This window comes from Clytia hemisphaerica, unplaced genomic scaffold (assembly GCF_902728285.1).
Source record: "Clytia hemisphaerica strain Z4C2 unplaced genomic scaffold, Clytia hemisphaerica genome assembly, whole genome shotgun sequence".
In the NCBI taxonomy this organism is placed as follows: Eukaryota; Metazoa; Cnidaria; class Hydrozoa; order Leptothecata; family Clytiidae; genus Clytia; species Clytia hemisphaerica.
In genome coordinates this window covers 152,325-166,791 of record NW_027104209.1, presented here as the reverse complement: position 1 = coordinate 166,791, position 14,467 = coordinate 152,325, and the positions used below count along the sequence as shown (strand labels likewise).

At 34.9% G+C, this 14,467-nt stretch overlaps 3 protein-coding genes across 3 annotated transcripts; all 3 read left to right on the top strand.

The window, feature by feature from the left end:
* Positions 1-578: 578 nt before the first annotated feature.
* LOC136815482 (pH-sensitive chloride channel 2-like) lies at positions 579-6,276 on the top strand. Its single transcript, XM_067071928.1, has 3 exons — positions 579-907; positions 4,380-5,086; positions 5,785-6,276. Exons 1-3 carry the CDS (start codon positions 613-615, stop codon positions 6,049-6,051), a joined length of 1,269 nt encoding a protein of 422 aa, XP_066928029.1. The 5' UTR covers positions 579-612; the 3' UTR covers positions 6,052-6,276.
* Positions 6,277-7,394: 1,118 nt separating this feature from the next.
* Positions 7,395-9,983, top strand: LOC136815480 (glycine receptor subunit alpha-2-like). Its single transcript, XM_067071927.1, has 3 exons — positions 7,395-7,806; positions 8,382-9,079; positions 9,500-9,983. Exons 1-3 carry the CDS (start codon positions 7,503-7,505, stop codon positions 9,671-9,673), a joined length of 1,176 nt encoding a protein of 391 aa, XP_066928028.1. The 5' UTR covers positions 7,395-7,502; the 3' UTR covers positions 9,674-9,983.
* Positions 9,984-10,142: 159 nt separating this feature from the next.
* On the top strand, positions 10,143-13,556 carry LOC136815486 (serotonin-gated chloride channel mod-1-like). Its single transcript, XM_067071932.1, has 3 exons — positions 10,143-10,512; positions 12,056-12,753; positions 13,118-13,556. Exons 1-3 carry the CDS (start codon positions 10,224-10,226, stop codon positions 13,289-13,291), a joined length of 1,161 nt encoding a protein of 386 aa, XP_066928033.1. The 5' UTR covers positions 10,143-10,223; the 3' UTR covers positions 13,292-13,556.
* Positions 13,557-14,467: the final 911 nt, after the last annotated feature.

Below are 14,467 nucleotides of genomic sequence, written 5' to 3'. Positions count from 1 at the left end.
GCCCCCCCCCCCAATAAGAAAATGCTTCCTACGGCACTGTATAAGAACAAAGTATATAAGAACATAAGGCTTCGAAAACATAAAATTACTAACATTTTTAGGCTTTGCAGACTGTAAAACTTGCAATTTTTATGAAAATTGTACCAAAATATCAAAAAAAAAATTAAAAAAATGAGAACACTTTAAAGAACATTTTTAGGCTAAAACCCAAAAAGTTAAGAACATCCGAAGCCTTCAAAAGTTTCGGACGTTCTTACAAAAAAAAAAGCGTGTAAAAAGGGTCTAAGTTTAAAAACTGTACAGATTTCTGGGGCAATTGTTCATGAAGAAAGAAAAAAAAAACAATAAAGAAAGCGAAAAAGTAAACATATACAAAATTTGAATAATTTGATTTGAAGAATGAAGAAACACTGTCAATTAATGAGATGACTTAGAAAAAAATCAATTTAAATCAATAGCTTAATAATATCAATTATTCACAATTTTTCTTGATTTAATCAAATTGGATATGAAGCAAGGAGCTAAAACAAAATTAAACTATACAAAATCATATAATGTAAATTGTAAAAACATGTAAAACAGTCTTATGATTTCGTTTTTACAAAACTCAAGATGGAGATTATGAAGGTTTCACTTCTTTTCGTGCTGTTGATACAATTATGTGATGGACAAAACATAGCAAATATTGAAGACATAAGCCTGGCAAACTATAGTAAAGTTGCCACACCTTACTTATCTAACCCTAATAAAACAGTTGATGTTTACATATCGATGTTCATATTGAACATTGGTAATCTGAACACCAAGGAGATGACTTTTGAGACTGAAATGTATTTCGAAATGAAATGGAAAGATCCAAGGTTGGCATTCCAAGATTATCACAATGCTACTTATGCTCTTGTTTCAGGTACAACAAAGTTTTAAATCATACTCTTTTCAATCTATGCTGATGTCAAGACTGGGTGCTCTCCATCCTGTATAGATCTTATTCTTTCATCTTCGCGAACACCTATTTTAGAATCTGGGGTTTTACCTTCCCTCAATTCCCGTTGTCACCACCAGATACCTTTTGTTAGAATAAATTATCAAATTAAATTCCCTCCAGCTTATAAACGCAAGATTTGGGACTTCTCTCGCGCTGACCAAAGGGGAATCATGCTTGCTCTGAATGCCATTGATTGGGACACTACCTTCCTGGGGCTCAATGTTGAAGATCGCGTCGCCCTTCTCTCTGAATATATCCTTAACATTTTTTCTAACTTTGTCCCAAACAAAATTATAACAATCAGGGATAAAGATGCGTTATGGATGACTCCTGAGATAAAGCAGATGCTTCTGGATAAGGCTAAAATATATCGTCGATGGGGAAAGTGGCAAAATCCCTTAGATCGCCAGGCACTCGATGATATGGTTAGTTGTCGAGTGCAGATTAGCCATCAATACTGCCAAGGACAATTATTTTTCTCGTCTTGGCAATTCTTTAAATGATCCAAACATCGGAAGTAAGAAATACTGGTCTACCCTTAAGCAGTTCCTGAGCATACGAAAAAACCCTAAAATTCCACCCATTCGCGACGAAAGAAATGTCCTTGTGAGCGATGTTTCTGAGAAGGCCGATATTTTTAACTCTTTTTTTGCAAACCAATGTTCTTTGATAGAAACTGGCAGCGTACTGCCACCTGAACAATTTTTCACTGACTCCATGCTAAATAACCTTGAATTTGACGAAGAAAAAATCGCGCCAATTATTAATTCTTTAAACGTACACAAGGCCCATGGGTGGGATAATGTTTCTTCTCGTATGATCAGGATCTGTGGTGATTCTCTAGTAAAACCTTTGTTTAGTATATTCAATCTTTCCATCAATTCTGGCATTTTCCCATCACAGTGGAAGAAAGGCAATGTGGTTCCTGTCTATAAAAAGGGAGACAGGAGCATGGCTGAAAATTAGAGACCAGTTTCTCTTCTTCCAGTGTTTGGAAAAATATTTGAAAAGTGTATCTATGATGCACTTTACAGATATTTTGAAACAAATAATCTATTTTCTCCATGTCAGTCTGGATTTCGGGAGGGTGACTCTTGCATTTCTCAGTTGTTGTCCATAACGCATGATATTTTTACAGGGTTTGACGTGAACCCTTCTTTAGATACCAGGGGTGTGTTTTTAGATATTTCAAAGGCATTCGACCGGGTTTGGCATGATGGCTTAATTTTCAAACTCAAATCTTATGGGGTAACCGTACCTCTGCTTTCCTTAATACGTAACTTTCTTGATGATAGGCATCAGAGAGTTGTGTTGAATGGGAAAACGTCTGAGTGGAAGAAGATCAATGCTGGGGTACCTCAGGGCTCGATTCTTGGTCCTTTATTCTTCTTAATTTACATTAATGATCTCCCATTAAACCTTGAGTCAAAACCTAAAATCTTTGCTGACGATACCTCCTTATTCTCCCTTGTGATGGACCAGCTCTTGAGCCTTGGGGTACTAAACAGAGATCTTGCCAGGATAAGTGAGTGGGCTCGTCAATGGAAGGTGTCTTTCAACCCAGACCCTTCTAAACAAGCTGTGGAAGTCTATTTTACCTGCAGAATCACTCCTGCTAATGTTCCAGTAATCTCCTTCAATAACACTAACATCGCTGGCAGTGAGCACCAAAAACAACATCTAGGTCTTATCTTAGATTCAAAACTTTCTTTTGATTACCATCTTGAGGAGAAGATAAAAAAGGCCAATAAAGGTATTGGCCTTATTAACAGACTTCGCAAACATGTACCTAGAAGATCTCTTCTTACCATCTATAAATCTTACATTAGACCTCATCTTGACTACGGTGATATCATATATGACCGCCCAGGAAATGCCTCTTTTGTGCAGAAGCTTGAATCCATCCAATACAATGCCTGCTTAGCTATCACAGGTTGCTTTCGTGGAACGTCTCAGGAGAGAATATACTCTGAACTTGGCCTTGAAAGCCTTGCTGACAGACGCTTTGCCAGAAGAATGATATTTTTTCTATAAAATCATAAATAATCAAGCTCCATCTTACTTACGTAACTATCTGCCAGCAAGGCTTACAGAGCCAGTTAACATAAGAAATCCTATTTATCCTCTTAATATACGAACTGAGCGTTTTCGTAATACTTTTTTTCTTTACTGAATATCACAGTGGAATGTCCTGGATGCGAATATAAGAGATCTACCTTCTGTTAAGACCTTTAAGAATGCAATTTTAGAATTTTTGAGACCCAAACAGTCTCGTGTTTTTGATGTTTCTGACAATCAAGGTGTAGTCTTTCTAAATCGACTTCGGGTAGGGTTCAGCCATCTCAACGAGCACAAATTTAGGCATGGTTTTCGTGATACTTTAGACCCTTTTTGTGGTTGTCGAACTAACTCAGTTGAAAATACTCAGCACTTTTTTCTGCACTGCTCTATATATTCCCATGCGAGACAATCTCTATTCGACAAACTACAAGACTATTATTTTCCTCCCACTAAACCCTTCTTATTTTTGTCGGTTTTTATTATACGGTGATGAAAGCTTGACTTTAATTTTAAATCAAACTATAATTCTTTCTGTCGTTGAATATATCCATGAATCTGGAAGGTTCAGTGGTGCCTTATTTTAGTCTATTACAACCATAGCTCTCTCCACGTCACACCTTGTTTTACTTTTTCCTTTCTTCATAGCCTTACCTCTGGCGATATAACTTAAGTTTCTAGCGGAGGGAGGGACTATATTAATGTTTAGTAGTATTTTGTATTATATGTTCGTAATGTACCCTGTGTTTATGTTTCAATAAAGAAAAAAAAAAAAAATGTCAAGACTCAAGGATTGGGCTGTTCCATTTAAAATCCATACATAAGGGTGGACCAAACTTTTCAAGCAAAATAGTAATTTTTGAAAATGTGTGGATCCCCCCTGGATCCCCCCTTACAAATTTGCAAAAAATAGTATTCTTCATACCTTAAAGTTACGAACTAAATTCAGTCTTTTACACTCTGGAAATTTTAGAATACTTTTTTACACCCTGGAAAATAAAATAAATTTTCTAAAGCCTAGAGGGCCTGGATATAAAATGGAATGGCCATTTTACGTGAATTACTATTTTTCGTGTTTTAAAAGGATTTTTTTGAAAATGATGTCCAGTCAGTTGCCCCCTAGGCAAATTGCATCTCCCCAAATTAACAACAAAATAGGCAAACAATTACATTCAAAAGCGTAAGTAAAATTCGGTCTGAAAAAGATCGTGTCACTTTACACTGACGCTAGACCCGAAATAACTCTGGTCATACACTAATTCCCTTTTAAAGGGTCCCATCAAAACCAAAAAACAAATCTCTCTTCAAATCAAAAGTGTTTCTTCTAATTACACAGGAGAGACAGCTTACGAGAAAATCTGGGTCCCAGACCTCTTCGTTCGTAACATGAAGGAGGTTGAAAACAGCAAATTTCTGACTGACCTTTCCGGCGTAACAATCAACCCAGATGGTTTGGTCGAGCTGTCGAGTAGAATCAGAGTGGTGGCACATTGTGAAATGGATCTATTTATGTTCCCGTTCGACTCTCAATCGTGTAATATCATGATCACTTCCTATCTTTACAATACAGCTGTCTTGTCAATGTATTGGAGTGAAAACCCAGTGGTGATTGATGAGAAGCGAGATGGCCGAGAAACAAAAATTGAAGGTTTCATGGGATTCCAACTGACACGGTCATTGACAAGAGAAGATAGCTATCTGTATCCATTGAGTGGATTGAGATATCAATACATGATTGCAACTTTTGTGTTAAAGAGAGAACCACAGTACTACATTCTCAGAGGTTTCATCCCAAGCTCATTGTTGGTCTGCCTAACATGGGCAAGTTTTTGGTTACCCACATCCAGCTATCCAGCCAGGGTAGCACTTATAGTGACGTCATTCTTGGCGTCAATTGTATTATATCAAGGTTCTACATTACACTCTATTCAGATGACAGTGATGCAAGTGTTTTTGTTTGGCAATATTTCCTTCATTATGGTCACTTTGATGGAGTTCCTGATGGCCGTCAAAGCAGATCACGAGAAGAAAGAGAAAACAGAGGTAACGTTTAGTAGAAAGTTACCTTGGAGACATTCTTATTCTTGATATGTGTAAGTTAAGATTACGTCATTTTCCCTATCAGAAACACCCGAAAACACATTAGCAACACAGGGGTCAAAGTTTTTTTCGGGTGTTTCCGATCCGAAAAATGACGTAATCTTGACTTGCGCATATCAAGAATTTCAAAGGTTGTTTTTTACCCCAATTCTTCGACCTCGAAACTGGCTTCCTTTTTCACATAATCTGCCCCCTTCCCAATATGAAGATACCGAGGGTAAGATTTATAGAGAAAATGAAAATGAACGTCAAAATGAAATGCCCTTACGAATTATATACAAGTAGATGAAGTCATAATACTGACAGAAGATAGAAATAAATAGAAAGTTGAATAATAATATTTTCTGATTGTTTTCTTTTCCTTAAACTTTCATCATAGTCATTTTATAAAAACACTGGTCTAGAAGGCTTTTGTCTCTTTTTATTGTTAAAAGATCGAGCTTTCGTACCAAAATCGATTTATTTTGCAAACTTTTTGATCATGTGATCAGAAAATAGACCAATCCCAAGAGGAGATTTTGGTAACGCGATCAAAAAGTATGCAAATCGCAACTTTGTAACAAAAGAAAATTTAACTAAAAAGCTAAATAAATACATTGCCAGACCGGGGTTTTTTATAATGACTATTTTTTCATTTTCAGCTTGTACCTACGATCCGGAATGAACTTTTCAACAGCGCAAACGAAACGCAAGAAAATGAATTCTGGCCAAAGGAGAAGAAAAACATGACAAGTGCAGTCGACGTGGGTAAAAATCAAACCAATGAAAATGAAAGGAAATCAACGACACGCAATAAAGAAAAGACGGAAAATTCGGTTGATCGGAAAGCCCGGTTTATCATCCCAATTCTTTACTTAATTTATGTTGGAGTATTTGTTGCAGCTTTATTTTTCTTAAATCAAGAATAAAAACTTCCTATTTTGATATCATGCAGAGAAGTCGTGGAAAGAGATTGGAAATTGCTCTTAATTTAAAATTTCATGTCTTTCAAAACGAAGGCAATGGATCGGCGAACAGCAGTAGCTTGACAAGAGGAAGATTAAATCCGAGCAAAGAATACTTTACAGCTAAACAAACGATTCACATTAAAATCTGGTGATTGCTAGACAAACATGAAATTTTGAGTATAAAGATGCTAGCAGTGGCGTTGTGGGAAAATCTTTCTGGAGGGGCCAAAGTCAATTTTTTTTAATGCCCCCCCCCCCAATTTTCCAAAGTGGTGTCCCCACCGACTAGAAATTTTTTTTAAATCGACTGCCAAGATAACCTAAATCACTAAATAAAAGTAGACAAACTTGACACTTGCTAGAGTGAAAAGAAAGTTAAAGAAAGAAGCGAGCGAAAAATGATGTTATATGATTTCAATATTGTTGTCTGTTAGCATATTGGTTTTGGGGTGCAGTTAGATTTTCATTTAATAATGCTATATTGTACAAAAAAAAACTTGTAAATTAGCTAGATTGCATAGAAGTTACCAATTAACTGTATTGCGAGCGAAGCGAGCGAAAAAAATTCCAAGTATTTTAAAATTATCTCAGTAAAATTGGTCCTGGGCGCAATTTAAGGCGCATAAAGTATGATTTTTAAGATTGGGGCGTTTAAAAAAGTTCTCTTTTGGCGCCCCTTGGTCTTCGGCGCCCCTTCAAAAAAGCTCCGCTGGGGGGGCCATGGCCCCCCGGCCCCCCCCTGCCACAACGCCACTGGATGCTAGTAATGTGTAATTGGGCAATTGAGCACTTTATTTATCCTAATTCGTTATTTAATGTCGTAGTTAACAATTTTGTAATATATGATAATATAATCATTTTCATGCATTTTCAAATATCAAATAAATCTTACAATATATAAATAAGTTTCTGCTTGCTAAGAAGGCTAGGTAAGGCTGATGGTCACAATATAAAAGCAATCAGCCTATTCCCCCTATTCTGGCCTTCAAGGTAGGTGGTGCTAGATAATGTCTTTGTATTATAATTGGAAGCTATGATGAAAAACATTGAAACAGCAAAACAGAAACAATTTTGCTTTTAAAAAGACCCTGTTCTGTGAGCTTTTTCAAATATTTCAAACTTTCAAAACTATTTAAACAGAAAAATTACTAAAAACCAGCTGGTTGTGTAAAAAAAAACTCACTCGGTTATTTTCTTAACTGAAAAAATCATGCTGATATAAACTTTCACCAAAGTGCAAAGAAAAAGAAAATGGACTTCAACAACAGCTTCATTAATTTTTAACATAATTATCCTATTTGATAAAGGTAATAAAAAATTAAAATTCTGTAAAATAATAAAACTTGAAGCTTGAAATAAAAAGTATATTCACCAAGCCAAATAGGTTTTCAACTTCAATAAAATTGGTCAAAATGATGTACTTTAACAATATTAAAGCCTTCACAGTAATTTGGGGGCTCCAAATGTATTGTTGCTACGGACAACTGGCTAGTTTGAAAAATATGAACATGACAGGTTACAGTAAGGTCTCAATACCTTATTTAAAAAACCACAATAAAACTTTGGACGTTCTAACCTCGATCACGGTTTTGAACATTGGTAATTTGAATACGGAAGAAATGACATTTGAAGTTGAAGTATATTTTGATATGAAGTGGATGGACCCAAGATTGGCTTTCAAAGAATACCTCAACGCTTCTTATGTCCTTGTCCCAGGTTTGTTTATACTGTTCAACCTTTTTTGTCCTAATATACAAAATTCTTTTGGTTGGTGCAGTACTTTGAACTAGCTGTTGAACGTTTTCGTTTCTTTTAAGCAGTATATCATTTCGCTACACCTAAAACTTTCTTTAAAAAGGCTGAGGGCTGAAATTTTCAGAAATCCTTTCATATAAGATTTTTATGATTGAATCCTGGATGATGAGAGCGTTTTCAGTTAAGAAAAAACAAATTTGAAGTATTGAGAGTGAGAATAAAGCTGGTCTTCAAGCAGCTTCAAAATTAGCCTATACACAGTCATTTGGAAGGACAGTATCAACATGAAAGGCAAGAATGAATGATTGTCTTGTTGATAAAGGGATCCTAGAATACCAGTGGGTTCTGAAACTCGACAAACTAGCTTTTTTTAAAGAGCAACAAAAAATTATTACTACTAGGCACGTGCGTTTGCCAATGTGAGGCTATCATAGTTGAAGATTTGAAGTTACAGAGAAAGGGTCACGTCAGTGGTAATAACGATAATAGATAATGAAACATTCAAATCATAAAGCACTATTTTTGTTTGGTTACAGGGGAGACTGCATATCAGCACATATGGGTTCCCGACCTATTCATTCGCAATATGAAATTTTCTGAAAGCAGCACATTTCTGACTGACCTATCTGGAGTCATTATCTATCCAGATGGCTTTGTTACTTTATCAAGTCGAATGAGAGTGGTGGCGCATTGTGAAATGGATCTACTGATGTTTCCACTAGATTCCCAGAGCTGTAATTTGATGATTGTTTCCTTCAATTATGATACAACGGTATTGAGGTCACTATGGGGTGAAAACCCGGTAGCAGTTGATACAATGAGAGATGGTAGAAAGTCACAAATTGATACTTGGATGGGATTGAAGCTTGTGGAGACATTGACAACAGAAGGAAGTTATGTCTACCAAAACAGTGGTCTCAAATTCCAATACTTGATTGCAACTTTTGTTTTGGAAAGACAAACCCAGTACTACATCCTCAAAGGCTTTATTCCAAGCTCATTGTTGGTCTGTCTAACTTGGGCAAGCTTTTGGCTACCAACAACTAGCTATCCAGCTAGAGTGGCACTTATCTTGACCTCATTCTTGGCGTCTATTGTGCTCTACCAAGGCTCATCCTTACATATCAATCAGATGACAGTCATGCAAGTGTTTTTATTGGGAAATATTGCTTTGATTGGATTAACCCTACTTGAATACTTGCTAGCAGTAAAAAAAGAACACCAGATTGTTAAGGTAAGAAATAAAGCTAAAATCAACATAATTCAAAAGAATCTATCTGACAGGGTCTATTATTTCCAGTTGTACCCAATGAAGTATAAGCCCGAAGGGTTAGAAGCAAATCTTTAACCTTTCTCAGGCGAGAAAAAGTCAAGCCTTCAAAAGATGCGTCGTATTTTTGATGACGGATTGAATTTAGCGATTTCTTTGTTTTCGAGTGGTTTTTTTTTAATCTAGCGGACAATTTTACTCTTAATCAGAAATTTATATAAAAACCACACGGGCCGCTCAAGGCCGCGCAACTTTGGTAAAATTTAGTGGCTTCAAATCCTACCAAGGAGATTCGATTCTAACCCTTGGGGTTTATACTTCGTTGGTTGTACCATCCTCATCAGATCACTGTATTATCTCATAACTCGTATTTTATTCTCTTAGATGAAATCAATCGTGAATCAAACGAAAGGTGCGAAAGTAAAAGGAGTTTTAGCACACAACAAAAAGAAAATGGTCAACCCAGTAGATCAGAAAGCGCGGTACATCATCCCTCTTATCTACATGGTGTTTATCGTGACTTTTGTAATTTCGGTGACAATGTTAAGTGGAAAGTAATCATAATATTTCACGTGATAAAGGTAACTTTGGTGGTGCCCGCTTTGTCACCATGCTGATTTTGATCAGAACAGCACATTGATTATAATGGGATAATCTTAATAGCAAAATAAAAGCACTAAAATTTAAAAATAAAAATTAATTATTGCAAAGAAAATTGTTATAAGCTTGAGTTTGAGCAACTTTGGTTATTTTCGAGTTAACTACTGGGAAAAATCCATTATTTATGTATGAAAACTAAATATAACTAAAATTTTCTTTGACATTTTCAAAAAGTTATAGATTTTGGTTCAAGACAAAGAAATTTCTGAAAATAAACAATACCAGTCTTTTGATATCAAAGGTTTAGGATTAAAGAACCATTAAAACGTCATTATGTACGACTTTAAAATTGACAAAATGAGAATCTCATAACTAATTTCTCATCAATTTTTAATATGTTCGTTAACTTTGAAAATCGGGTGCAGTTTTTGACTTTTAAAATAATATCTAAACGTCGAATGAAGAAGTAGCAAAAAAATTGATATCTGAAAAAAAATATTTGAATAATATGAAGATTGAAATTTCACTCGTGATTATCTTTTTGTTTGGATTGTGTGATGGGAAATTAGCCGGCTTAAATAATATCAATATGACAGGTTACAGCAAGAATGAAATACCATTCTTGGAAGATGAGAATAAAACGGTCAATATCAATATCTCAATATACGTCTTAAATATTGGTAACCTGAATACAGTGGAAATGACCTTTGAAGTCGAAATGTACTTGGAATTGGACTGGATGGATCCAAGATTGGCCTTCAAGAAATATCACAATGATTCTTACATCCTTATTGCAGGTATATATGATATCTTATATTATATTTGACAGAAAAGAAAATTCGATTGATATCGTCAAATCCAAAATTAAGACAAGGGTTAGTTAGGCTGAAACATTGATATTACTCAAAGAAAGGATTTATCTACAATTTTGATAAAATTGTAAAATTGTCATAACCTCTCAAATACAATTTGAGAGTTTTAATATATAATTTGAGTGAAAATCACTTAAAGATTGTGTATTTAAAATCTGCTTTGAATTAACTCATTAGCTATTTTATCCATCAAAATATCATCAATATTTAAACATCTCCCTGTTAAAAACTTTTAAAGGTTTACAATATCATTTTCAAGCTGACTGAACATCTTGACTAAAAAGGGATGGTCTCTTTCGTTGAGTGGGCTGAGCTTTCACATAGAGAGAAGGAAAAACATCTTTTGGAAATAGATAGTGTGGACTAGCCAAGTAGTAGTCGCTTTCCAATCCCAAACAATGTAAGAATTGTTCCACATTTTGAAAAAAAAGTCTGTTTTCTCTATAATATAAATCTTCAATTCCCTACTTTAATCAATATCATATAGTTGTACACCCCTGTGTTACAGACCTAGCGGAGCCCCTGACCCACTGAAAAAATTGGCTAAAAACTCATTCTGATGTAAAAAATATCCTAAATTTCAACACCACTGGAAAAGTACCCCATGATTGTATCCCCATTGAGAACTGAATGGAAAAAATTGCACTCCAGAACCTTCTGGGAGAGAAAGTCAAGATTAATCTATGTAGTTCTGATGTTTAACTATTGGTTCAATGGATCAAAACCAATTGAATCTATTTTCAATTAGAAACCGACATGCATTTATCCATAGTGTGGGTTTTATCAGCTGTACATAAATTACTCTGCAATACTATGAAGAGGAGGGTTTGAAACAAGGGAAATGGACTGAAAAGTACTTGGAATAACTATTAGCCCCAAACTATTTTGTACATAAACAAAAACTTGATTAAACTAGTTTTATAGGCTCTGGTAATAAAAGTGACACAAAATCAATTGACCAATTTGACTCACGATCTGATTAAATGCTAACACTCGTTGCCTTTATTTATATCTACAATTTATTTTAAAAACTACAAAAATTGTATATGAAATATGTTGAATAGTAAATAATTGACTCACCAGATATCAGCGTTCTTCTCCAAGAGATAGATCGAAGATCCAAACAAGCCACTGGAATGCTTGCTGCAATAACGCCAATCAAAAGGTATGACAACAGGAACAGTCTATATAAATCAATCGTGATTGGATCATCCACATCAACACAACATAAATATCACAGGATCTGTCTTCCACAGCATCCACACGTATCTGTCAAACAGGATCCCTCTTTCACAGCATCCAAACACTTGACCAAAACAATCACCTAGATCATCCACTTGATCAGCAATAACAGCAATTCCGTTTATTAACTTTATATCTCTTTATTAGTATTTCATTAGTGTCTATAACGAGAATAAAAGACAGGTAAAAAAATACCCATATATGTTTCCTTCTTTTCGATTCATAGGAGACACTGCATATGACAACATCTGGGTTCCTGATCTGTTTGTGCGAAACATGAAATATACAGAAAGTAGCAAATTTCTAAACGACCTGTCTGGAGTGATGATATACCCTGAAGGTCGTGTCTGGTTATCAAGCCGAATGAGGGTGGTGTCACATTGTGAGATGGATCTAATCGTGTATCCATTTGACAAGCAATCATGCAACTTGATGATGATTTCCTATTTGTATAATACTGGAGTCATGTCTTTGCACTGGAGTAAGGATCCAGTGGTTATTGACAAAATGAGGGATGGTCGGGACAGAAAACCTGACACCTGGATGGGACTATCAATCGTTGATACTAAAACTGATCAAAAAAAGTATGTTTACCCAATCACTAAGATTGAATACGAATTCATGATTGCAACCTTTGTGATGAAAAGAAAATCTCAATACTTTCTTTTAAGAGGTTTCATTCCAAGCTCACTGTTGGTCTCTCTGACCTGGGCAAGTTTCTGGTTACCAACATCCAGCATTCCTGCTAGAGTCGCACTTGTTGTGACATCATTTCTGGCTTCCATTGTCCTTTACCAAGGCTCAACCTTACATGTGGATCAAATGTCTATTATGCAGATTTACCTATTAGGGAATATTGCATTCACAGGATTGACTTTAATTGAGTTTTTATTGGCCATTAATGCAGAAAGAAAAGAAAACAGAGTAAGTAAATAATTTAATATTGGCAAATTTCTCAACAGCCCTTCAAACACCAACAATACTGAGCACGATGAGAGATAAGTTTTTATTTCACACAAGAATATAATGATGTTTAGCACAGGTCACATAGTTTAGTCCTTTCAAAATTACTCAAAACTCAAAAGGGTAAATATGAGTACTGTAGTAATTGTTGGAAACTCATCCAACATTCTTAAGTGACAATACTGAAACATAAATAAACACATCTAGATATTCATACATGGTGCAAGTAGGCATCAATTTAACTAAATGATGGGCAAAAATTCTTATTTTCTTGATTATCTTAAAATCACATAATATAAAAGTTTTAAATTTTGATTTAACTTAGGTAATGGCTGTGACAACTCAAAGTGAGAGAGACGGAACAAAAGGAAAGAACAGCCCAAAATACATCCGGAAAGAGATTCGAAGCTCAGTGGATCGAAAAGCACGGTATATGATGCCTGTTATGTACCTGATATATGTTGGTGTATTTGTAGCTGTTGCAGCATGGTTGAAATGATTTTAAGTCAACGCTTTACTAACCAGGCAGGAAACATTCCAAAAAAGGTTTCACAGCAAAAATTATTTTTCTTGCTTAAAAAGAAGCTGGCAGAATTTGGTTATTGGCAGTTTTCTTCAAAAATTGTAAAAATTAGATAAAATGTTGAAAATCTTTATGTCTAATGTCATTGTCTTTTAATTAAAAATTTTTCTTGTAATAAGTGGCACAATATAAGCTATTTTTTCAGGAACAATAAAATGTAAACCCATGAAGAGAATAGAAATTAAAAATCTATTTTTCTCCCTTTAATGTATATAGTATAGATTAAAAAAGAAGTGTTAAAAAAGATAATTTGATAACTAGAAAGGTTTATTCTTACACAACCCCAACCTCAAAAGTATATCCCCCATGGTTAAACAGTCAGAAATTTCTCAACTTAAAGGTAGTTTTGAAATTCTTAAATTCCTCAAACCCCAGTTCAATCCAGGGGTCATTATTTGTAAACTCTCCGACTCAAATCTGTTGGTAAAAATCAGTCAATTCCAGTCTCAAGCTCTAAAAGATTATTTACTCTAACACTGTTTCAACAAAAACTATTCAATCTATGTAAACTCACATTTCCAAAACATTATTGTAGATGTTTTTTTTCAAAGAAAATTAAAGACCAGAATGATATCAGACTATTTGATTTGGCCATTTTAGCAAGGATCGAGGTAGCTTTTAGAAGATATCATGTGTTTTTATTTTGATAATCTGCTTCTGAGTCCTTCTGTGGAATAAGTATAAGGTTCCGAGTTCTAATATATCTGATTCCCCAGGCAACTGCTATTAAAAAAAATTCTATGTTTACAAAATTCCCTCTCCAAGTTGAACAATAAACTCTGAAGAAATTTCTTTCAAAACAAAGCATTTAACAAGAAAGCCAGGACAAGATGAAAATTAATCATTGACTTAAAAATGTGATAAGTCCCTTGGACATGTGCGAATATAGTAAAAATGTTACAGAATGTTATTGAAAAGTAAAGGAGGAAAGTAATAGTTTAGGAGAACGCGACAGTTTATTGAATAACAAATTACTCCACATATATTACTTTCCCACTTAGGTTTCCCCATCCCACTTTTCAGGTATGATTTAGGTTCCCACTTAGGTCCCCCCATCCCATTTTTCTAGGTTCCCACTTAGGTTCCCCCATC

Coding starts and splice junctions, on each gene's coding strand:
- LOC136815482 (XM_067071928.1), top strand. CDS start 613: ATGGAGATTATGAAGGTTTCACTTCTTTTCGTGCTGTTGATACAATTA. Junction 908..4,379: donor TACTTATGCTCTTGTTTCAG/GTACAACAAAGT, acceptor CTAATTACACAG/GAGAGACAGCTTACGAGAAA. Junction 5,087..5,784: donor AGAAGAAAGAGAAAACAGAG/GTAACGTTTAGT, acceptor TTTCATTTTCAG/CTTGTACCTACGATCCGGAA.
- LOC136815480 (XM_067071927.1), top strand. CDS start 7,503: ATGATGTACTTTAACAATATTAAAGCCTTCACAGTAATTTGGGGGCTC. Junction 7,807..8,381: donor TTCTTATGTCCTTGTCCCAG/GTTTGTTTATAC, acceptor GTTTGGTTACAG/GGGAGACTGCATATCAGCAC. Junction 9,080..9,499: donor AAGAACACCAGATTGTTAAG/GTAAGAAATAAA, acceptor TTATTCTCTTAG/ATGAAATCAATCGTGAATCA.
- LOC136815486 (XM_067071932.1), top strand. CDS start 10,224: ATGAAGATTGAAATTTCACTCGTGATTATCTTTTTGTTTGGATTGTGT. Junction 10,513..12,055: donor TTCTTACATCCTTATTGCAG/GTATATATGATA, acceptor TTCGATTCATAG/GAGACACTGCATATGACAAC. Junction 12,754..13,117: donor CAGAAAGAAAAGAAAACAGA/GTAAGTAAATAA, acceptor GATTTAACTTAG/GTAATGGCTGTGACAACTCA.